The sequence below is a fragment of the Ictidomys tridecemlineatus genome, chromosome 11 (assembly GCF_052094955.1).
Source record: "Ictidomys tridecemlineatus isolate mIctTri1 chromosome 11, mIctTri1.hap1, whole genome shotgun sequence".
In the NCBI taxonomy this organism is placed as follows: domain Eukaryota; kingdom Metazoa; phylum Chordata; class Mammalia; order Rodentia; family Sciuridae; genus Ictidomys; species Ictidomys tridecemlineatus.
In genome coordinates, this window is record NC_135487.1 from 11,671,963 (window position 1) to 11,696,420 (window position 24,458).

The 24,458-nt window shown below is 63.5% G+C and overlaps 1 protein-coding gene across 2 annotated transcripts in view; it reads left to right on the forward strand.

Annotated features, from left to right (window-relative positions):
• Nucleotides 1-24,458, forward strand: part of Igsf21 (immunoglobin superfamily member 21) — a 168,838-nt gene that overhangs the window by 86,876 nt on the left and 57,504 nt on the right. For both annotated transcript variants that reach the window (XM_078025426.1, XM_078025427.1), the window contains exon 3: nucleotides 22,890-23,011. In XM_078025426.1, the coding sequence (XP_077881552.1) occupies nucleotides 22,890-23,011 (122 nt within the window). The remainder of the gene's footprint in view (nucleotides 1-22,889; nucleotides 23,012-24,458) is intronic.

Genomic DNA, 24,458 nt, shown 5'->3' on the forward strand with positions numbered 1-24,458 from the left:
ATCAGCATCTATCCATCCATCCATCCACCATCCATCACCCACCATCCACCATCCATCCACTATCACCATCTATCCATCCACCATCACCATCCATCCATCCATCCACCATCCACCATCCACCATCCATCCACTATCACCATCTATCCATCCACCATCACCATCCATCCATCCATCCATCCATCCATCACCCACCATCCACCATCCATCCACTATCACCATCTATCCATCCACCATCACCATCCATCCATCCATCCATCCACCATCCACCATCCATCATCCATCATCCATCATCCATCCACTATCACCATCTATCCATCCACCATCAGCATCTATCCATCCATCCATCCACCATCCACCATCCACCATCCATCCACTATCACCATCTATCCATCCACCATCACCATCCATCCATCCATCCATCCATCCACCATCCACCACCCACCATCCACCATCCATCCACTATCACCATCTATCCATCCACCATCAGCATCTATCCATCCATCCATCCATCCATCCACCCATCCATTCATCCACCATCACCATCTATCCATCTATCCATCCACCATTCACCACCTACCACCCATCCATCCACCACCATCTACACCATCCATCCATCACCCACACCCACCCATGCATCCATCCACCACCTACCACCCATCCATCCATCCACCATCCATCCACTATCACCATCTATTCATTCACCATCACCATCTCTCCATCCATCCATCCATCCATCCATCCACCATCCACCATCCACCATCACCATCTATCCATTTATCCATTTATCCATCCATCCATCCACCATCCACCACCCACATCCACCATCCATCCACCATCCACCACCCACCACCCACCACTCATCCATCTACCACCATCCACCATCTACCATCCACCCACCCACCCACCACCCACCACCCACCCACCACCCACCCACCACCCACTCTTGCAGCACGTATTTTTGAGCCGGTGCCTTGTCCTCCTTACGCAGGGCCCTCAGCTGTGGTCCGGGACTTTCTGGATAATGGGGGGTTGGCTCACTCAGCTCATGTCCAGTGTTAGGTTCCCTGAGTCACACTGACCCTAGGGAAGGGGCCAAGCCAGGCCCTGTCCAGACCCTGCCCTCTGGTCTCCATGCCCCTCCTCTGCAGAGCGGATGGAGAGTGCAGACCCCCCCCACTCCTGGCCGCCGGCCCAGGCCCACGCAGGTGCCCGCGGGTGGGGGCTTCCTCACTCAGCATCCAACCAGAGGGGCTTGGTCAGCCCGACCCTGCCCATGGTCTCGCGCCTGCGGCAGCCTGCACCTGTGGACAGACGTGGACACACCAGACAGGCTGGCGGTCTGCGGAACAGACCCTCCCTTGGCGGGGTTGGCTCTACACCTCGGCCTGCGCTGCGCCCTGTCCCTGCGGCGCTGTCCCTGCGGCCCTGTCCCTCTGGCCCTGTCCCTGTGCCCCTGTCCCTGTGGCCCTGTTCCTGTGTCCCTGTCCCTGTGCCCCTGTCCCTGTGCCCCTGTCTCTGCGGCCCTGTCCCTGTGGCCCTGTCCCTGTGCCCCAGTCCCTGTGCCCCTGTCCCTGTGCCCCTGTTCCTGCGGCCCTGTCCCTGCGGCCCTGTCCCTGCGGCCCTGTCTCTGCTCTCAGCCGCCCCCTCCCGGTCCCCGTCACCCTCCCTCCTGCTGCTTCCCAGGGGTTCTCATGCCCTGAGGCCACCCTCAGCCCCTGCTCCACCTCCCGCCCACCCCGGCCGTCTCCCGCCAGGCCTGGCCACCCCGGGGCCTGAATCACTCTCCAGTGTGTCCACCCGTGTGCTATTCCTGTCCACCGTCACCGTAGCGGAATGGCTGCCACTCCCAACCTGCCCCGTGCCGTGGCCTTGCCCAGACCAACCCGACCACCATGCTGAGGCTGGAAGGAGTGTCAAATGCGCGAGTGGTCCTGTCCCCGTGCTGCCCAGCGCCTGCAGTGGCCTGCCGCGGGCAGGACAGCCTCCAGCTCGCCGTATCAGGGAGTGCGTCCACTCCGAGTGTCCTGCTCCCTCCATCCAAGCCCTTATTATGGTGGGTCCTGGGTGCCTGGCCGGCTCTCTGCCCTCAGTGCCAGAGCCACCAGGTCACAAGGGACAATGATCTTCCTGTGTCCCCAAAGAAAACCCAGAGCCGGGTCCTCAGTCTTGGTGGCTGGTCACCCAGGCAGCCGGGTCCCCAGTGGACCTGGAGAGCTGTCCATGGTGCTGCCGATGCCCGAGCTTCCCGGAGGAGCCGCCTCGCTGGAACAACGCCCAGAGGGCGCCTTGTGCCCCTCCCGGGGGACCGCCTGGGCCTGACCCGCAGGGTGCTCTCCGTGGATCTGAGTCCACCCTCTGCAACGGTCACTTCCTGCTGTGGCCTCCTGACCCCACACCGGCCTCTTGCCACTGGCCGCACTGCTGAAGGCGGGAGGAGCCTCCCCACAACAAAGGACCCTCACGGCCGCCCACCCCCGCCCCCTGAGCGCCAGGGAGGTGGAGGCCCGCTCTGGAGGCCCGCTCCCTCTCCTGCCACCCGGCTCTGGGCCAGCGAGGCCCTTCTGCCGCCCGTCCCTCTGCTCTGCGTCGTGCCAGGAGCCCACAGCTGCCCCACGGCTCCCTCTCGGGGGCTCCCCTTCCCCTCCCAGCCCCGCCCTCTTGGTAATATTGGATTAGCCCACTTTCTTGAAAGCTGATTTTCTATTTGCATAATCCTCCCCTCTTGGAGTGGCGAGGCCCTCAGTGATAAGCTCACGGGCCAGGGCAGTCAAGCAAATTATACTTTTCATTCTGAGCAGCCATTGAAAGTGGAGGAAGCACTTTCAATTTTTTTTTTGAAGAAGGCACACACTTTATTTTTATCTCCATGTTCCTTTTGAACAATAGTGCCATCCCTGTATTGGGTGTCCTGACTCGTATTTCCTGGAATAATCTTTACCAAACCGCAGCAGGCAGGATGGAAGTCAGACCCATGGAAAGACTTACTGATGGTGATTATAGAAAAAATGAAAATCTCTTATAATGACAGCGCACACGCACACACACACACACACGCACACAATATTTCCATCTGCCATTGAATTTCTTCCCCACCACACACTAGAGGCAAAACCAGTCATTTCCTCCTGGTGACAGTGGGGACCGTGGGAGCCCCCAGGGATCCTGCATCAACTCGTGGATGGAGCTGGAGCTGGAGCGGCCGGTTCTGGGGTCCAGGTGCCTTCTCCTCTGAGCTCACTTCCAACCAGCAAGCCCCAAATGCCCTCGCTGTGGCAGAGGCACCAAGTTACGGGCCAAAGAAAGGCTCCCCAGCAGTGGACTCTTCCTGAGCACCTACTGTGTGCAGACCCAGACCCTCCCACCTGGGGGTCTAGCCCGAGCACAGGCATCTCCCTAAAAGGGAGGGAAAAGGCAAAGTCCACCAAGGGCCTGGGACTCGGCAGCCCCCAGCTCCCCAGGGCCTCCCTGTCCTCTTCTGAGGCCCCACTGCGTCTCCCTCTCACTGGACGGTGCCCCTCACTGAGCCGAGACGGGGTGCTGGCAGCTCCCGCGGCACAGCCTCCCGTCGGCCCCGGGACTGAGGGCCGTGCAGCGGGCAGCAGCCCTGGTCGGCTCTCCCACCCTGCAGGACGGCCTGCGTCCCCCTCACCCCAGCCTCCTGGCTCCCTGAGTGACCACAGATGCCCAAGCAGAGGGAGAGATCGGGGAGCGGTCCCCCCTTGCCCTGGCCTCTGTGGGTGTCCCAAGGTCTTTTAGGGGTGTCCCCGTTGCCTCCTCCATGCAGCCTGACTGCAGCAGGACGTCCAGGGGTCGGGAAAGGTCCTGGGGACATGAAGAGGTGGACTCCACCCCTGGGGCTCCTGGGACCTTGTCCTTGGCCATCGGTGCTTTGGGCAAAGCCGGAGGATGGCAGGAAGAGCAGGGGAGTGGACCAGGAAAACCTGGGTCCCGTGTGTCCCCGTGTGTCCCCGTGTGTCCCCGTGTGTCCCCGTGTGTCCCCGTGTGTCCCCATGCTCAGGGCACTGAGCCCCTCAGGGGTGCGCAGACCTGCATTCCAGCCTGGCTTGCACTTGGACTTCATCTGCTGTGACTCTGTCACCCGTCCATAAGAAGGGGACACTTCCTCCCTGTCCTCCCCTGAGGACAGAGCTCCTGGCTCCTGGTCCCTGGGCCACAGGTCTGTCTCTCGCCCACCCTGGACCTGGTGCCCAGGGGAGCTTCTCCAACGGGATCCCCTGGGTGCCCGGGCCCGGGCGCTGGTCTGAACCAGCCAAGGAGCCCCCAGCCCCTCCCTGCCCTGTCCCTTGGCCTCCGCTGGGTCCCTCTTGAGAGCAACACTAATAAATGTGGAAGGAAAGGAGCAGCCTGCTCACCGAGGCTTGGGAGGGATGAATAAAGGAGCCAAAGGGGAAAGACCACCCGGACTCCCGCCAGGTCCCGAGGCCGGAACCCGCAGCGGAGGCTGGTGACGGGTGGCGGGGGGGCACAGCTGAGTTTGCAGCTGAGGCCGGCATCTGGGGCGCTGCGACCACACCCCGATTCCCCCTCGGGCATCTCTGTGGCGCTGAGTGGGACCATTCACACCCGCCAGGTGACAATATCGTCAAATGACAATAAACACTAGCTGGGCGCCCACTGTGGGCTGCTGGGCTTGGCGGGGACGGCCAGGCTTGGGGGCCTGGCAATCACTCGGCCTCTTGCGGGTGAATCTCCCCAGGAGGCTTGCCAAGCGGGGGACAGTCGGGGACTAGGGACCCCGTGAAGCCGTGGGGGGACGGGCCACTCCTCCCCCGGGGAGGGAGGGGCAGCAGTGCTGGGATTTAGGGTGATGGGAGGGAAAACAATCACTTTATTTAAATGAGGTGAAGTGCTGCTCGGCTTTTCTCCCTAAGAGGAGGCCGTTAAGGGTTTTATTTTATTTTTGGCCCTAATAATATTGCCGTCTCCAGGCTGGTCATTATCTGTCACTTTCCAGGGAAGATTGAAGAGGAAATAGTTTTATCCCAGACGATTGTCAACCGTTCCGTTTGATGAGTTGTTGTTCCCACTTAGATGTCACATGTGCCAGCGCCAGGTGACCCCGCCCGGCTGGGTGGCTTTGTTTAACCGGCCACAGAAGGGAGGGACGAGGAGGACATTCTCCCGCCTGCAGACGGAGGCTCTCCCACGGCGAGTGTGGGGGTGGGCAGGCCGGAAGGGCAGGCCCCTGGGGTCCAGATGGCCTGCCTGGGCAGCCCCGGGGAGACAGAGCTGGGCTCGGCTGTCCAGCTGCTTCTGTGGTGTCTCAGAGGAACCCGGAGCCTGCCCGGCTGGTGTGGGCCACGCTGGGTTCTCCTTCAGGAGGACAAAGAGGACAGGGAGCCGGGGCAGGGCTCAGAACCCTTGAGGCCTTTACTCCTGGGACATTCAGGATCTCTGTCCTCTGAATTCCTGTCCTGTGAGGGGCACATGCGGCGTCAACCCAAGCTGTCTGCCTGGGCAGCTCCTTCCAGAAGATTCTCCGAGTGGAGTGGGCGTCCTCTGTGCCCATCTCCTCTTATCGGCCCTGGAGACTGTCCTGCTGGCCTCTGAGCAGGACCACCCCAGGATGGTCCCCCCAGGTGGAAGTCCCCAGCGTGACGTGTCCACAGGGCCACAGCCCCTTCCTCCCTGCGACCCAGAAATCCAAACAGGCCTGAGGACCGCCCTGGCCGCACCTCCCAGTGAGGAGACCCGGCCAGGCCGCCGGGAGGCTACCGATGGCCTTTAACTTGTGTCACTCAGCACCACGTCCGCGCTTCACTGCGGAAATATTAACAGGGGGGTGACGCCGGGGTCCCCCGCCCCCGCCCCACATCACCTTTGGAGATAGGATGAGGCCGCAGCCCCGCGGTTGCGGTTGCGGGTGTGAAGCAGGACTCCCAGCTGGGCGCCTTGCCCTTCCAGGCCTGGAAACTGTCACTTAGTCGCCTGCCCCCGTCCCCTGCAGGCACTTAGGTCCAGCCCAATCCCTCCCCCTGGGCAGGCCTTTGCCCTCATGCACACGTGGGCGGGCACGGTGCCTGGCCAGCCCCTCCCTTGGTGCTGGGTCCCCGCCTGCTCGCTGCGCCCTTCCCCCTCCCAGTAGCTGGGGAAAGGCACCCTCCCCCTGCCGTCCACCTGCTGTCCACCAGCTGGCCGCCCCCTCGGGCCTTGCTGGCTGATTCCCGGCTCTTCACGCGCATTTTCGGCAGCGGATCCGCACAGCCAGGGAGCTTGAGCAGTGTGCGGCCTCCTCCCTGAAGCCCGCAGGCCGGGGCGGGGAGGCCAGGGGCAGGGAGGCCGGGGCGGGGAGGCCCGGGGCAGGGTCCCGGTCCGCAACGCTGTGGCAGGACCCGGGTCCTGGCCGCTGTTCTCTGCAGCAGTGTTTCTTCTGAGCCAGGGAGACTGGAACGTGGAGGGAAGGTTTCAGGGATTTGACGGATCCATTAAGGGTGACGGAGATGGAGCTGGGGGAGTCCCTTCCTGTCGGAGGCAGACAAGATGGAAACGACCGAGATTTCTCCTCGGGACTTGGGGACAGCGACATTACCGAGAGTCAATATTTATTGACCACTTGCTGGGTGGCCGGCTCTGCCCTCAGCCCTTTCTGCGAAGTCGTCGATCCTGACGACACCCTGTGAGACGACGTCCGTTGTCATTCTCGCGGACACACGAGAAGGCAAGCTCAGAGAGGCTCAGCAGCTCCTTCCAGGTCACACAGCCGGTGTGCGACGGAGCAAAGAGCTGACCCAGCGGCACTCGGAGCGCTGATTCTTGGCTGCATGGGTATCAGTCTCTGTTGCCATGGTAACGCGGTGCCACAGATGACCACGGGGCCGGAGGCGTGCAACAATGAGCACTTTTGCTCACACATCTGGGGGATGAGCCGGGCAGCTGGGCTCACTCCCCGTTGGCGGGGTGGGCAGCCCCGGGCTGTCCTTGCTGGGACAACAGGGACGACTCAGCCCTGACCCAGCTGTCCCTGGGCTCCCCAGGCTGGCCCGACAGGTTCCCATGGCCATGGCAGAGGCCCGTGGACAGGAGCAGGCCCCCTGCGGCCTCCCTGCGGGACGGGTGCGTTGCCACCTCTCTCTGCTGGCCAGAGCGGCCCAAGGCCACCCCAGGAGCAGCAGGAAAGAGGAGGCGCCCTTCAGCGAGAGCCTGGACCTGAGGCCACTCTGCACCATGCCCCAGCTGCACCACACAGGGACCTTGGGGACATGGACTGGCCCAGGCTTGTGTCCCCCGGGAGAGGAGGGGCCCCGTGACTCCCGTTGCCATGGACTCTGCTCCTAGGGCTCCCCACTCTGCGGGGGAAACACCACCAGTGGGGACACCAGGTTGTGCCTCAGACGTCCCCAGACACACGGGGACAGGAGAGATGACTCCTGTCCTGGGAGAGGCCCACATGGTGACGGAGGCTCAGCCTCCACCCCGGGGAGCGGAGGCTGAGGAGGCTGTAATTCCTGCACAGAGAGCGCCCCGTCTGCGGGTAACAGGTTGTCTCAGGGCTGAGGAAAGACCGTGGCTTCTGCCACTGTCCCCCGAGGGCCAGAGGATTTGAGGAGACACGTCAGAGACCCGATGGGCAGTCCGCTGGCGGCATCCTGTGGGGAGGCTCCGTGGGAAGCGGAGGAAGCTCCCAGCCGGCCCAGGGTTAGAAGGCGGGGGCCAGGCCGTCAGGGGGCCAGGGTGCGGGAGCTGGCCGTCCAGGTGCCTGGTCTGCGGTGGAGCCTCCTAGGACTCTCCTCCTTTTTCTTTTTTATTGGTTGTCCACAGCCTCACAAAGCTCTTGTCACATTCCATACAGTAGACTGCAGTGGGCTGTGAACTCCCAGTTTACCCCAGTGCAGATTGCAGGACCACGTCGGTTGCACATCCACAGTTTTACGTGGTGCTGACCACCAGCCCCCAGGGAACCAGAATTAAAAGACCCCGCCGCCTGGCCGTGCCCGGCCGTCCCTCCCTCGCCCGACTCAGGGAGAGGCCACCCAGAGCTGGCCCCCACGCCGCTGTGTCCTTCGAGACCGCCTCCTTCCCAAGCCCCAGAAATTCAGGAGAGTGGGCGGGGGGCCCCGACGGCCAGTGCCCACTGGGTTCTGCCCACGCCCGGCACCTGGCCCTTCTGCTTCCGCTTCTCCCCGCCGTGGGCGCCTGAGGGGACAGCAGGCCCGGAGGCTCTGGACTGTGGAGAGAGGGCGTCCCCACAGCCCAGCTGGGCACAGACTCGGGGACAGGGGAGGGGCTTTCATGGCTGGCCTGGCTCTGCGGGGGCTGCCTTGACCCCCAGGACCCGTCACCGTGTGACCTCAACCTATGAACGTCCTCTGTGCTCCGCGGGGGACACAGAACCAGGGTGACCCACTCCTGTCAGCTGGCCCAGGCTTCTCCGGCTCCAGCACTGACGTCCCCCGTCCAGGTCTGCACTTGGGTGGGGGCTGCACCCGGCTCCCTGGAGACGCTCGGGATGTGAATCTGGAAATCCGGCACCCGGCAGCCCCCGGGGGCCCAAGAAGACCTGGTTGTCGTTCACCTGAGGGAGAAAGTCCCTTCTCCATCTGACCCCCTCCCAAGGCCCAAGCACAGATGTCGTGACTCCTCCCGCCTCCTGTCGCCCAGGGAGGCAGAGGACAGGCAGCCCAGGGCACAGGAGGCCGGTCCCGCTCAGCCGCGAGGCAGACGCCACCAGGCTCCGTCGTAGGCTCCGGTCTCCCTGGCGGCTTCCCGGGGCAGTGGCCTCTCCCAGGGGCCTGGAGAAGACTCTGTCCCCCCGGGAATGTGGACCTGGGCCAGGGAGATGGGGGGTGCCCTGGAGGCCCTCAGGGGACCTGGGGTGGGGGAGGGCGTCTCGGGAGACTGGGGGCGGGAAGAAGCGGTGACGTCCCCACGGCAGGGCTGTGTGGCCGGTCACAGCCTGGCCCCGAGCCCAGTCTGCCCCCTCTGGCCGTGTGACCTTGACTTCACTGCTCATGGCAAGGTGGGCAGGTGCGGGGGCGCAGGCCTGGCGTCCAGTAAGGGGGGAGAGTGGTCGCGCTCCGTGGCACCGTGGTCACCTGCGTGCTGGACGCTGCCCAGCTGTCCCCCTGGGGTGACGCGGGCCCCTCCCGGGTTTCCTGGCTTTGGGATGAGCGATGGGAAGAGGCGGGTCTCCGGGTGGGCCCCTGCCCAGCTGGGGCTCTCTGGGCCAGTCGGAGCCCCTGGACAGAAGCGGCGTCTTAACTCAGAGCTGCCCCCGGAGTCCGCGAAGCCTCCGGAACGTTCCCCACTCGGCCTTAGACAGGCACTCACACCCCTCACCTGGGGGGGCGGGCCGGGGGAGCCAAAAAGCGCACGAGGAACGGCCGGGGGCCTCCGCCCTGTCCCCTCACACCCAGGCGGCAGCCACTGTCCCCTCCCAGAGTGGCAGAGCCCCTGACCAGGGAGCTCCTCCCCAACCCACAGCTGGAGGGACCTTCGAAACACAGACACTCGGTGTCTCCTCTGTTCCACCCTCCGACACCTTCCCTTCCTCGCAGCGGGAGATCCAGCCTCCTTGCGGCAGCCGTAAGACCTTGGGTGATCTGACCCCAGGGGCACTTGCCCGCCCCTCCTGGCCGTCCGTTCCCCTCTCTCTTCCTGAGCACAGCAAGCTCTGTCCCTCTCGGGGCCTGGGCAGCCGCTCTGACCTCCATGTGGCTCCCCCGGGACAGCACCGTCTTCTGGCTTGGGTTCTGGTGACGCCTTCCACCCCCGCGTGTCCCCCAGTCATCTGTCCCCTGGCTCTGCAGTGACCGCCTCTTCTCTGGGCATCGACCTCCGGGTGCAGGCTGGGTCTCCTGGGAGCAGGCCGCGAGTCTGTCCTGTCAGGTGTGAGCACCGAGCAGTGACGTCACCCGCCCCGCCATCCTCCCTGCCCCCACCCTGGGAGGGGCCACCGTGTCCCCGTCACACAGATGAGGAGCCTCTGGGCTGGAGGGGGTCGGCACAGCGGCTGGCCGAGCTCGGGGGTCTGCTCCAGACCCCAGGCCTCCATTGCCTTCTCCCTGTTTTTCTCTTTTAATGGTCCTGCCCGCGAAGCCGCGTTCTCGGGGACAAGACAACAAAACGCCACCAGATCCGCAAAGAAAAGCAAACGGGGTTTTTTTTTTTTTTTTTGGTTGTAATGATACCAAGTTCTCGTTCTGTGCCAGGTAAAGGTTTCTTGGTCTTAATGTTCAGGTGACTTTTACTGGACAGCGACCTTATCACAGGACCCAGCACTAGACGCTTCCATTCTCCACCATCCCCCAGAGTAAACAGACCAGCCCTCCTGCGGACCAGGTGGGCAATGGGACCCAGACAGGAGCCCCCGTGTCACCCTCCTGCCCCAGGCTCTGTTAGGAACTCAGGGCCGACATCTAACGACTGGGTGTGGCTGACATGGACCTGGCCCTACCGCTAGACTGCCGCTGTGTGTCTTAGGGCAAGTTGCTGAGCATCTCTGGTCTATCTCAAAGATGATTCAGGGATGCGAATGGCCCAACTTGTAGAAAAGCATGGTCAGCCATGCATCTGGAGGTGGGTTGATCATGTCCTCACCACGGGATCATGCCAGGACGGAGGATAGACACTGTGGAACACAAGAGTCCCTGTCCTTGCCCTCCTGCAGGTCACAGTCTGGTACTGTCAAGGTATTTACCACAAAGCCCCAGAAAGGCTGCAACCACTCCTTCTTGCTCACCTGGACAACCTCTGGGCTCAGCAGGAATCTCACCTCTTGGTTCCGGCAGAGAGGGGGACGCCCAGAGATGTAAGGACGGCCTTTGAGCTGAGTCACCGTGACGGAGCCAGGACGAGCCAGCAGACAGGAGCCGGGGGCCTGCTCACCCAGACCAGGGTCGACCCCCTGCGGCCCGCGGCCCAGGCCGGCCCACCGTCTGCTCCCGTGAGTGGTTTCCTGGGGCCACGGCCACTCGTTCGTGGGTCTCCTGCGGCTGTTTCAGGTGGGCTGACCCCCGACCCGCACAAGGGGGTCGGTCCTGGGAAGGCCCGGAGGACTCTCCCTTGCTCAAAACCAGGTCGGCCTCCCCATTTCTGTGGCCAGTGCAAATGGAGAGGCCTCCTGCGAACACGACCAGGGACCCGGATTTCCACGGATGGGCTCCGACCGGGGAAGCCCCCGGGGCTGGGTGGCCCGTGGACAGCTGGCATCCCCCTCCGCTGCTGTCCCCATTCACAGAGGCTGGCTCTGAGGAGACCCAGGGCCAGCTCTCCCCACGGTGAGCTCGCCCGCGAGCCAGCCACGGGAGCGCGTGGCACTTCAGTGGGGCCTCCCTGATGACGCGGCTCCCCACGCTCGTCCCCCTTCCCAGAGGGGCCCCAGCGGGAGAAGCCCCTCTGCCCAGCTGCGGAACAGCAGGACGGGGAACGGGGTCTCCTGGAACGTTCCAGGGTTGGGGGCCACTCGACCCGGCCCCTTGGATTCCGGGACAGACCCTTCTCACCGCCTCCATCCTTCTCCATGCCCCAGGGTGACCTGGACCCGTGGCCTCGCGGGGCAACGAGTCACATTCCCGTTACTGTAACAAATCGTCCTGTCACTCTGGGAGGCCCGAAGCCCCGGGTGCCCAGGCCACACCCAGCGTAGCACCCGCACAGGGTCGTCCTTCCGGAAACCTCTGTCAAACCCAACTGACTCTGTCAAATGGAGCAGCTGCAAGAGGAACAGAAGGTGTGTCCAAGAATACGCTCAGAAGCTGTATGTGTAGAGCCAAACTGGGAAGTGTCCAGGTGCCTGTTAACCAAAGGGTGACTGAACAAACGACGGTTTCTCCTTACAATGGAATACCACGCAGCTGTGAAAAGGAACAGCTAGGGGAACACACAGCCGGTGGATCTCAAGAAGATTCTGCTGGAACAAAAGAGCCTTCACTTAAACTTGCGCATCATACGACTCCGTTTATGGAAAATTCTAGCAGAGGAACGTGGTGAGGGGAAAAAAAACAGATTGATGGTGGCTTCTGGGGGCCGCAAGGGACAGCCAGGGGGAGGGGAGCTTTCCGGAGGGGCGGAGGTGCTGTGAATCGTGGGGGGGTTGGGTCACACTGGTGGAAGGCGTTTGTCAAAACTCAAAAACCCCGAGCAGGGGGCACGTGAGCGTGTGCAGTTCAGTGTGCGTCACTTTTACCTCAAAAGGAAAAGCCTTGCAGATAGGTGTCGACCTCTACGTCGCCGCGTGGAAGGGCCCACGGCTGCAGCTCACCGCGCCGTGGATCCAGTGAGCAGGGCTGAAGGAGGCGGGGGAAGCGCAGGCTGGAGCAGCTCGGAGGGGGAGCCTGGCCTCGCCTGCGTGGGGCCTGGGCGATCCCCAGCCAGATGGGAGGAAGTGCAGGGAGAAGTGTGCAGGAAGCAGACGGGGCCGGGTTCTGTCGCAGAAGCCAGGCCGTCGGTACAGGAACCGGCTTTAAAATCCTTAACCTTTTCTGTATATTTAAAAACGTTCAAAGTCGGCCCGGCGCACTGGCCCACGCCTGTCATCCCGGCAGCTCGGGAGGCTGAGGCAGGAGGATCGAGGGTTCAAAGGCAGCCTCACAACTTAGCAAGGCCCTGAGCAGCTCAGCGAGACCCTGTCCCTAAATCAAATACAACTCGGGCTGGGGTGCGGCTCGGTGGCCGAGTGCCCCGGGCTGCATCCCGGTACCTCCCCCCACACACGAAACAAGTTGGAATCAAATGTTGTGGGATAGACCCTGAAGCTGGGGAAGCCCGGGGCCCTGTCGGAGTCTGGGGATCCCCATCTGCAGGACGAGAGGACTCCACGGGGCAGCCCCAGGCCCAACGAGAGGCCGGGGCCATCATGAGGGAATCGAGAGGAGCCAGAGGGAGGAGGGAGAGCTGGGTCCCCCTGAGCAGGCCCGTCCCTGCCTGCGCACGTGGGTCGGCCTCCGTGGCAGCCCCCTCCGCGCCGTCACTCCATTTGCGTGGTCCGCACCGCCCTGTCCCCTGGCGCGGTCCCTCCCTCCTCCTTGGTTGATGACGGTGGGCCCCAGGAGGACAGGGACTTGGTCCACCTCCCGTCTGGTCTGTATCCTTGCTCCTATAACAGCTTCCGGCACGTAGTAGGGCCGCGACAAGTCTTCCCTGAAGGCCGCTGAGTTCCCAGAGCCTGCAGGTCCAGCGGTGACCGCTGAGTGCAGAACTCTGCCCCCCGGGGTCGCCTGCGGCCACAACCTCCCCCTCTGGCCAGCAGCTGAGGATCTCAGACATGGGCCACCCTCCCCCCGTCGTCACTGATGAGGAAACCGAGGCCCAGAGAGAGCGACTGTCCAGGCCCTCAGCCGGTCGGTGGCTGAGCGAGGCTCTTCCTCTAGCAAGCGGCTGGGCTCCCAGAGAGTGTTCAGGCCCAGGAGTGGCCAGTAGATGGACAGACAGACAAGCCCCGAGGCCGGGCCGTGGGCGGTGATGCGTGCCGGTGTCAGGTTCGGAGGGGACCCGCCACGCGCCAGGGTCCAGGCCGCAGCCGCCCTGGGTCAGCAGGTGGGCCAGCGGACGGTCGGTGGCACTGCCCGCGGCCAACCCGCTGGCGCGGGCCCAGCTGTCTGCGGTGCCTGCTCTACACAGTGCCAGGCAGATGGGCACAGCAGGTCCCTCCCGAGGGCTGGCGGCCCCTCCTGACTGCGAGGGTCAGCCAGGTTGGCACAAGCTGGCCAACTGTCCCCTCGCTGAGCCTTTGCTAGACGCCACCTGTCCACACAGGTGTGCTCCCTGAGGGGGGCACGGGCCTGAGTGTCACGGGTGACCGTGGAGGGACATGGTAGGCGGTGTCACGGGCAGGCGACTCGAGCCGGAGTCTTGCACACAGACCCGGGGGTCAGATGGGGTCAGCAGGCCTCACCCCGCACCTGGCCGCTGGTTCGTGGGTCCTGAAATCAAGTTCAGAACCCTGGAAGTGGGTCCAGCAACATGGCCTCTCCTCCCTGTCCCCAAACCTCTTCCCAAACCCAGGGCAGTCTCGTCCCTGATCTACCCTGCACACGGAGGCCGGGGTTTGTCTGTCTGTCTGTCCACACCCAGCCCAGCCCTCTGTGCTTTAGACTGAGACCAGGTCTCAGGATGGCCTCAGGCTTGGGACTCTCCTGTCCCAACCCCCCAAATCTCTGGGATTGCAGGTCTGCCCCCCAGGCCCGGCTCAGGGGGATTTTATCAGCACGGGGCGCTCCCCGGCTTGACACCTGCAGTGGCCCCGTCTCCCCCAATAAAACAATTGTCACAACAGCCTCGGCCAAGCTGGCATTGTACAGCAGGAGGCAGGGGCTTCGGACCCCCAGCACTTGCTCCAAGCCCCTCCTGAGCGCTGCCGTGGAGCAGCCCCGTCAGGGATAGAGGAAGCCTGGCCTCCCCTCTGGCCTCCCCTCCTGGCCTCCCCTCCCAGCCTCCCCTCCCAGCCTCCCCTCCTGGCCCTCCTCCCCCCGCAAGGCTCTGGTTCTTGTTAAAAATGCAGATGCAGGTTCCATCCAGGACTCAGTGAACCTGAGTCCCTGGAGCGGGCTCCCGGGGAAGTGGACATGGTCACACCCCTCCCCCCACCGCTGCCCTGGCGATCACACTGCGTGCTGGAGTTTAAGCGGCTGCAGGTCCTTCCTGCTTCTTGCCGGCTGGCTCTGCAGCGGGGGTCTCAGGGCATCCAGCCATGGCTGGTGGGATGTGGGGAGCTCGGGCCGCTGGTCACTGTGGCTTTTGTGTCCAGTTGGTGCAATGGCGAGGGCCAGGCTCGCCGGCTGCTTCTCCCACCTGAGAGACCAGCTTGGGACCAGGCCTTCCCTCCCCACCCGCCTGCTGACCTCCCAGTCCCGCCAGAGGAGGCAGCGGGACGTCCACGGGCCTTGCAGCTGCGGGCACAGGTGCTACGCGGGCAGCGCTGCGGACGCACCTGGTCAGGAGCCCAGTGAACCCTGGGTCTTGGATGCAAAGGTCCAGAAGCACACCTGGACGTCCCCATCGGGACTGGCCTCACACACACATACACGCACATGCACATGCACACACATGCACAGGCACACACACATACACGCACATGCACACATAAGCACACACACACGCATGCACAGGCACACACGCATACACGCACACGCACACACACAGGCACACACACAGGCACACACACACACAGGCACACACGCGCACACACATGCACACACAGCCACACACACACGCACACACACAGGCTTGCTGCTCACACACGTGCTCAACTACAGGAGCTGCCCCCCACATACACTCTGGTCACACCAGTGGTGCATACACACACAAGCACACGCACATGCATGCACAGGCACACACGCATACATGCACACGCACACACACACAGGCACACACACAGGCACACGCATACACGCACACACACGCACACATGCATACACAGGCTTGCTGCTCACACACGTGCTCAGCTACAGGAGCCGCCCCCCACATACACACTGGTCACACCAGTGGTGCCCCTGCCCACGCCCCTGCCCACACATGGTGTCGGGTCCAGGAGGAAGCCACGGCTGCCCCTCTGCCTGCCACTCTGCCTGCCCCCCCGCCCGTCCCCGAGCTGCGTCTGCCGTCACGGTAACCAGATGAGACAAGGCAATTTATGATGCCAGCTGTCTCTGTCAACCGGGTCCCCACGCGGGGAGGGCCAGTCACCCAGCCCCGCCTGCCAGGAACAGGGAGACGCAGCAGGGTGGGCCCGGCCACCAAGAGTGGGCGGCACCTGACTCGAGGACATGCCCCTCTCTCTTGTCCTGGGGAATCTGATGTCCCCTTCTTCCTGTCCCCCATGTCCCTGGCCACACCTCTGGCCCGGCTCCCAGGCCTAGGAGCCGAAAGAGCCGCTTCAGGGTGGACAGCAGGTGGGAGGGGAGGGTTGGGGGAGAGGGTCCTGGGTCGCCATGGCCACAAGAAGGCCAGGAGTCCTGTGCCCCTCCCCCACACGGCAGGCCATGGGGTGGCCACATGGAGGTCCCCTGCCTCCTCTCCACCTTCCTTTTCTCACCCAGAGTCCCCCTGCCTAGGTGTCCCTGTGCCTAGCGTGCCCTCCCCCGTCCTGCCCCCCCAGCCCTCCTGCCGGGCCCCTCCGTCTGGACTTTGGAGTCAGACCCAGATTCGGGTCTCCTGTTCCCCGCCCCTCCCCCCGGGCAGCCGGCACGTGCCCCCCCTCGCGACAGCCTTTGCACCCATAAAACATGTGCCTCCCCATGAGGATGAGAAGGAGAGTCCACCGTGGACCAGAGCCTCTGGAAGCTGGGGACAGCACTGGGCACAACAGGCCCCAGCTCCTGGGCTGCAGCCCGACGGGAGGAGCCAGGGGGCACAGGTTCAGAAACTGCAGGGAGACGGGTCCCTGTCCCCCACCTGCAGGGTCCGCAGCTGTCCCAGGCGCCAGCCGACAACCTCACAGACACACTGTGCCCCGAGCTGCAGGGATCCCTTCCCCAGGCTCAGCTGACCCGGGGGTCTCCGTCCTGGGCCTCGGGCAGTTTTCTCTGCAGAATTCCCAGCGTCGGAGCTGAGGGCAGGTCCACTCCTTCCTTGACTGACTCTGTGTCCACTTCACAGATGTACTTGAGGACATACTATGTGCCAGTCCTCATGCTGGACACGCAGGGTTGAATGAGATGGGAAAGGGACTTCTAGGTGACAGTTGCACGGTAGAAGTTTCTAGAAATGCTCAGCACCTTCCACAGCTTAGGAACAAAGCTTAACAGTAGTGTTCACGTCCCTCTGCCGTTTTACAGGATGCTTCTGCCTGTTTCTGTTCCTCTCAGCGTTTCCAACAACTCTGAGACACAAGTTCAACCAACAGCCCTCATTTTCCAGATGAGGAAACCGAGGGTCAGAGAAGATCTGGGATCTGCCTGAAAACCCAGAGCCAGGGAATGGAGAGCCCCCAGCAGAACCGATTCTTCCCCAGCTCAGCTCAGTGTTCTGGCTGACATTCGTCACTTGCATTATCTCACTTAATGACCTTCCCTACGGCCACCTGGTTGGGCAGTGATCCCTCACGCCCGTTTACAGCCAGGGAGCGTGATCAGCCTGTGCTGGGATTTGAACCTGCACTGAGCTGAGGCAGGATCCCAGGGCCATCCCCTCCTCCATAGCTAATCAGTTCATTAAAACCCTCTGCGCACACCCTCCCTCGTGGCTCCTGGACATGGAGACCTCCGCTGCTCCGTTTTCAAGAGAGCAAATTCCCTCCCAGCTGGAGAGGAGGCGGGATAATGCAGGAGGCAATTTAAACAGCTCCGGCAACAACAGCAGCCTCCACCCGAGCCTCTCACCTTCCCAGCCGCCGCGGGATCGGCCGTAAGTGGGATATCAAGTTTATTACAGCTATTTCCAACCTGTAATTGGTTTTGTGGAACACAAAGAGAAGGAGGTGGGAGGGTGGAGGGAGGTGATTTCCCCCTTACTTTTATTTTTTCCACCCGGGGCTGTTGGTGAGGCTGCTGAAGTTGGAGACTTATTTGTGTCTTGAATTAAAACGTGGCCAGTGGGCCAGTGGCCTCTCACGCAGATGGCTGGACTAAGCCCATTGGCCTGGCCACAGCCAGGTTCACAGGTGGGGGACAGGTGCACCGGGGGCGAGGCCTGGCGGCCCGGGGGTGTGAGAGGCCGTGGTCAGCTGGGGCCGCTGCTCACGATCCAGAGCATGTGGGCGTGCTGGCTGGGAAGGGTTCGGCGGCCTCCTGCCCTGACTTCCTTAGGAGACTTTCAGGGAAACTGAGGCCCAGGGAAGCCGTGCCAAGGTGAGCTGCGGGATTCACAGCCCAGCCGCCCGCCTCTCGAGACAGCTCCGTCGTGGGTCACGGGGGATTCACGGCAGAGGCACTGTCAGAGCCGGAGGGGAAAGAGCCACTCTTTCCTAAGCTCCGGTTATCCCTCTGCTGCCCACTCTGGCCACCTCCCTACTTTGGACATAAGTAAAAATTAATAATAGCAAATATGCACGGAATATTTTCTCACACAGTCACACGAGTTCCCGTTTGCCAACAATACCTAGTGTGCAGTGCAATAAGCACTGATTGAGGGCTAGCTGCAGTAGCTTCCCCTCATCTCGGACTTCATTTTCTATGGTCACAGTTACTCATGGTCAACCAAAATCTGATAGTACCGCATGGAAAATCTAGAAACAAATAATCCATAAATTTCAAATATTTTGCCATTCTGAACAGGGGAATGAAATCTCACACCATTCCATTCCATCCTGCCTGGGACATGAATTTTTCCTTTGTCCAGAGTATCCACACTGTATATATTACCCTCCTGTTAGTAGCCAACTCTGTTATCAGGTTGTCACGGTCTTCTATGCGAATGCACAAAAGAGAGAGAGAGAGATTACATTCCTATAACTTGCATATATAGAAATATAATCACATTGTTATAATTCACACATTCTATTATTGTCGTTGTCGATCTCTTACCATGCCTAATTTACAAATTCAACTTTATCAAACGTAGGTATATATAGGGAAACACAGTATCTAGAGGGTTCAGTGCTATCTGAGGTCTCAGGCACCATTGGGATCTTGGAACTGACCCCCATGGATAAAAGGAGACTTCCAAATGATCACTCCTTCTCTGTTATTAGACCCTGTGCCGGGCAGTACACTGGGCTGCCTGTGTGCACGCTCTTACGGGCTGAATTCTCACTCAAGCACCTTGCAGGTAGGCTCCCACTTTGCAGGTGAAGAGACTGAAGCCCAGAGACCCCTCCCGGGTCACACAGCAGTAAGCTGAGTGGTGGAGCTGGATCTGAATCTCGGGTTCTGTGACGGCCACGAGCCTCTCACAGTCCACCCACTAACCCATGCTGAGGGGCAGCTCTGCCGCTGCTGCTTGGGAAGTTCACTTACTTCTCAGCCTCGGTTTCTTCATCTGCAAAATGGGGGTGAAGAGATGCAGCTCCCAGTTCAGTTACGCAACAGCCCTGGGCGTGTCCAGGCGCCATAGCGCCTGGAGTCGCGGTCTCGAGGATCCAGTGAAATTATGGAGGCCAGGGTGCATTATGGAGGCCGGGTCCCAGCACACTGTCAGTCCCAGCAGGAGTTTTTTGCTCAGCCACGTACAGCGCCCGTGTCTGGTCAAGCCGCCTCCTCTGCGTGATTGGGACGTTTTCCTGTTCAGAACAGTGTCCTGCCGGGACCCCTAGAAGGCCTAGCACAGGCTCCTCTGGAGCCTCCCTGCAGGCCTGGTCCGCGGCCACCGCCCACTGGTCAGAGCGCCCCAGGTGGACGGCGGTGTGGGCGGGCTCCGTCTCCGTGACTCTGCCTTGGGAAGCCGAGGGTCCCTCCTGTTCCTCAGCCTGGGGGCTCAGGCTGCCATCCCAGGTGCTGAGCTGGGGGTTGGAGCCGCGGACGGTGGAGGGAGCCTCTGCCTCGCGGCTCACGGCCAAGACCCTGTTCAGTTAAAATATCCTGAAAGAGTGAACGAGACCCGTCAGAAGCAGCCCTGGGACAGGGACGACCTGCCCGTCCCCTCCTGGGCGTCCCCTCCTGGTCCTCTCTCAGCAGACCCGTGTCTCTTCTCCTCATCGGCTTTGCTGACTGTCCATCCTGACCTGGCCCCACTCTGGGCCCTCGCTCAGAGCGTCCCCTGTCCTGCCCTGGGCGGCTTTGGGGACAGTGCGTTCCTGGGCGCTGCTTTCTCTCCTGGCACCTTGCAGGTGGCCTCTGGCTCCTGCCGGCCTCTCGATCGGCCTCTTGTTTCATTCCCTGCCCGTCTGCCGCCCCTGGCACCTCAGCAGGAGCCGGCCCGCCCAGCAGCCCGCCCAGGGGCAGTGGGGCAGAGGCCCCTGGCCCTCTCTCACGCCTGCCCCTCCTACCTGGGGACCCGAGGTGGCCCAGGTGAAGTGGCTGTCCCAGGGCAGGGCCACGCACGGGAACCCAGGTTGACTGCGGGGGCAGGAAATGGGTCTCGCTTCGGGCTCAGAACCCGACCCAGGGAGAGCAGCACCGCCTCCCCCAGGAAGCCCTCCCGGGTGACCCTCCCTCCAGAGGGACCCTCCACGTCACCAGGTGACGCTTGGCCAACACCAGGCTTCGGCCACCGCCTTCCTGGCTGCTCCCTCAGCTGACGGTGACCCTGCGCCTCCCGCCCGCTGGCCCCTAGTGGGCAGGCCCCGCGTCTGACCCCACTTCCTCTCCCCTGGGCCACCTGGGAAGTGTCCAGAGTGAAAGGGCAGGTGTCCGCAGGTGCACCTCCACCTGGCGCCCGTCACCCTCCGCCCACAGCCGGGACCCCCACCCCGGGACCCCTGGCCGCAGGGTACAGAAGCCCCTGGCTGCCACCTGAGAGTGCCGGCCTCCCTTTCCCGGGCCTCCCTTGAGGCAGGGGAGGTGAGATGACCGTGGCCAGAACCCGGTGTGCTGTCCCCAGCCTGTCACCCCCGTGAGAGCCACTCGGCCTCCGCGGCTAAGGCCTAGAACAGGCTCCTCCTCTGCTCCCAGACGCGGCCCCAGAGAACGGGATGGAAACGAAACCTGGAAAACCAGCTCCTCCTTGAACCGCGCCTGTCCCCCCGCCTGTCCCTCCGCCTGTCCCCCCGCCTGTCCCTCCGCCTGTCCCTCCGCCTGTCCCTCCGCCTGAACCGGGATTTACGGCGGGACGAGTCCTGCTCCTCCGTGCGGGGGTCCGCGGCGCGGGGTGCGCGTGTTTTCCTAGTAATAAAACCCGCGGTCCCGGGGATAAATTGGAGGAGACAGTTTTACCGACAGATTTTTTCTCTTTTGTGTAATAAAAAAAAATGGAGTAAAATTTGAGATCGGGGCGGAGAGGCCTGTGCTTTAGGAGGAGATAAAAAAGCTGAACCCGAAGGGAGGCACCGAGATGGCAGGAGTCAGGCGCCTCAAGTTTATGGCAGACCTGGGCCTCCGCCTGCCCCTCAGCTCCTCCTCCAGCCTCCTCCCTCCAGCCTCCTCCCTCTAGCCTCCTCCCTCCAGCCTCCTCCCTCTAGCCTCCTCCCTCCTCCATCTCCCCCCCAGCCCCCTCTGTCCTCCCACGGAGCCTGGCACAGACCAAGGGCACCCACCTGGCAGGATGGGCCTGGAGCCTGCCCCGAGAGCCAGGGCCTCCCAAGGACCCAGCAGGGGACCTCGGCCCAGTCCCTGTGCCCTTCAGGCCCCGGGACACGTCGTCCGTCCTGCTGCCTCCCAGGCTGGGCCCCCCGCGCCGTGGCAGTCTGTGTGTTGCAAGATGGTCGCCGCGTCCCCCGCCTCTGCGTCTGGATGCCAGGACCCAAATCCCCTCCCCAGCTGTGACGACCCAGAGTCCAGCACTTGCCAAATGTCCCTGGAAGGGAAGGGGACAAACCGACCGTGTTTGAAGGCCCAGGTTAGAAGGCCCCTTGGTGGCTCTGAAAGGTCAGATGGCAGGCGCGGGGCTGGGCAGAGGGGTGCGCGAGGGGGCCCCGAGCCGTGGCCTGCACCCAGACGGGGCGTCGAGAAGTAGGGGAGGTAGAGGCTCAGACCCTGAGGCAGCTGGGCCCTGGGCTGCGGGGGAGGCAGGGGAGGAGCCGGGCACGGAGGCCCACAGCAGTAAGGGGGTAAGTCCTGCTGCTGATCCCCCTCAGTCCCAGAGTCAGTGGGCGCAGGGTCACCCCCTAACCATCCCTGGCGCTGGCTGAAGGCCTCCTCCTTAGGGAGCTTGTGTGGCCTGTGCCTGGCATACAGCTGGCGCCCCATAAACGCTGTCTGAATGTGTTCCCGGGCCACTGGCCAGGCGAGGTGGCCTCAGCCAGGTGGGGTGCAGGTGGGCCTGGAGGAGCCTGCTGTGCCTGGCCCCGTCCCCACAGCCCGAGGGCAGATCCCTGCAGAAGCCACCCTCTGCCTGTCCCCTCCGCCCTCCCTGAGCCGCGGGCGTTGGTTCCCTGCCCAGGCCCTGGCCGTGGTGCCGCGTGGAGCCCAGCTGAGCGGGGCGGTGACAGAGCTGCTGAGACAAGCGGAAACGGGCAGCGGCACCAGATAAATAATTGAGGTGGCGGCAGCACACACCTCGCTGCTCTGTGCAGTGACCCTGTCATTAGCAGGAGGGAGTGGGGGCGGGACACTGGGTGCTGCCCACCAGCTGGGAGCCCCAGGCCCCTGCCTTCCGGCCTCTGTGTCCCCGGGAGACACGCGGCTCCCTCCTGGTCGTCCAGGGCGAGTGCCCACCGGCCGCTTTCCCCACAGCCTCCCACCCCCTGGACGGTCCTCGCCCTAAGGCCAGGGGAGCTCGTGAGTGGGCCGCAGGGACGTCCAGCTCCTGGTCCAGGCCGCCCGCGTCCCAGCGCCCCTCCTTCCAGCACTTGGAGCTGGCCGTCCACCAGGCCCCGGGCTCTCTCCTGCCTGGGCCTTCGCTCCTGCTGTCCCCTCTGCCCGGAGAGCATGCCCTCTCCGTCCTGCAGGGGCCTCCAGACCTGGCCTCCCCTGGACACCCTCCGTGACAGCCCCCTCCCCAGGGGTGGCCCCCGGCCTTACTGGGCCGACCCTCCACGGAGCCACCAGAACCTCACGTTGGCTCATCCGGCTCCAGTCACTCTGCTTGGCCCAGCCCCCACCCTCCTGTCCAGTCCCCTCCCCGTTCCTCTCCCCTTGGCCACAGCTCCCACGCTCCCCCTGGTCCGTCCATGTCCCCAGGAGGTGCTGGCAGTTCCGTCCCAGGAGGGAGACCGCCTGCTGCGTGGAAAGAGCCTGAGGGAAGGGCCAGTCTGCTCCCTCGTGGCTGAGGCCCTGGGAGTGTCCACTCTGCAGAGCACCCCCCTGCCCGTCAGCGAGGTGGGGGCAGCGCCTCCTGCCCAGGACGCTGCAGTGACCACCGGCCTCCCCCAGGGGCGCCTCCAGAGCCCGGGGCATGGGCGGGGGACTTGCTGGGTGGCCAGCTGAGCGCTCACGGTGGCGGCCTCTGTCTCTGTGCAGGTGACGGACGGCGGCACCATCAAGCAGAAGATCTTCACCTTCGACGCCATGTTCTCCACCAACTTCTCGCACCTGGAGAACTACCGCAGGCGGGAGGACCTGGTGTACCAGTCCACCGTGAGGTGAGGCCCGCCGGCACAGGGAGGGGGCGGGGGACGGTGAGGCCGCTGGGGCCCAGAGAGGGCGAGCAGAGCGCCCGTGGACACACAGCCAGCAAAGACCAAGCTGCAAGCTTGGGGAGGAAATGACCCCAGGCCACGGGACTCCCGGCCCGAGGCAGCAGGGGCGGAGGGAGGCGTCCTCTGGGTGCCCCAGAGGCCAAGGACCAGCCGGTTAGATCCGTCTCTGGGAGTGTGTGCCCCTCCTCCTCCCACCCAGAAAGACCCTGCCGAATGCCTTCCTCTGGCCTGCCCCACGTGCTGGTGTCTCCTCCCCCCGGTCGCCGGCAAACTCCTCATCAACCCTCAGAACCCCACTCCGGCAGGACCCGCTCTGCCCCGCTGGACGGCTGCTCCTCCAGCACCCAGGCTCCTCCAGGGCATCCGGCGGGATCGGTGGAGCGCACACACACCCGGGCGTGCACGCACACACACACACACACACACACACACACACACACACTGGCACATGTGCACACGCACACAAACACACTACCGGCTCTTTCCCACCGCGTTGCGGCTGCTCTGCCTGCTGCCCCGCCAGACGCTGGCCGCCTGCTCTAGAGCTGCGGGAGGGCCTGGCCGAGTCGGGCACAGTGGGCACAGCGGGCTCAGCGGACACAAGCCCTGCACAGTCACACGCGCTCCCTGGGGTGGCTGGACCACGGGTGCCCGACGCCGCGTGTCTTAGGCGCTGGTCCCGGGGGAGGGTCTCACCTTCCCCCTGACCTGGGACCTGAGCTCCAGGAGCCCGAGGCTCGAGCCCAGCCCGGCGCGCAGTAGGTGCACGTGAAATTTGTGCCATCAGCAGAGGACTCCGGGCTGCTGGCCCCGGGACCTGGGGGCCTCCTGGGTAAAGCTGGACAGCAGGACCAGAGGGTGGCGGGGGCCCCACAGCCCTGTCTGCGGGCGGGAAAGGCAGGTGCCCTGCTCCCTGGGGGGCTGTCGGGCGCCCCTCCTCTGGGGCGTCCCTCCTCTCGGAGCCTGGACCGTGCTGGCCTGGGGGAAGCGCTGACCAGGGCTCAGAGCAGGGTGAGCCCCAGCCGCCACTCGTGCACTGGCCGGTTCTCGGGGACCAGGAGGCGCCACCTTGAAATGCTGACGCGGACGGGGACAGGCCGAGGGGAAGGGGGTGAAGGCTTGGGGACAGGCCGAGGGGAAGGGAGGAGGGGGAGTGGTGGTCAGCTCCCGCCTCCCAGCGCCCCCCGCCTGGTGCCCAGCAACGAGGCTCAGGCTCGGTCTCCAGGGCCACTCCTCTGCTCTCAGTCCCCAGCCTCTAAGGAAGCCCCAGGGCCGGAGCAGACCCAGCAGAGGCCATGGGCGCTGGAGAGCCGCGTGCAGCCCAGCCCAGAGGCCAGCCTTGGGCCCTGGGGGACCTAGGGCCATGGCCTCCCCACCCCCCGCACTCCCC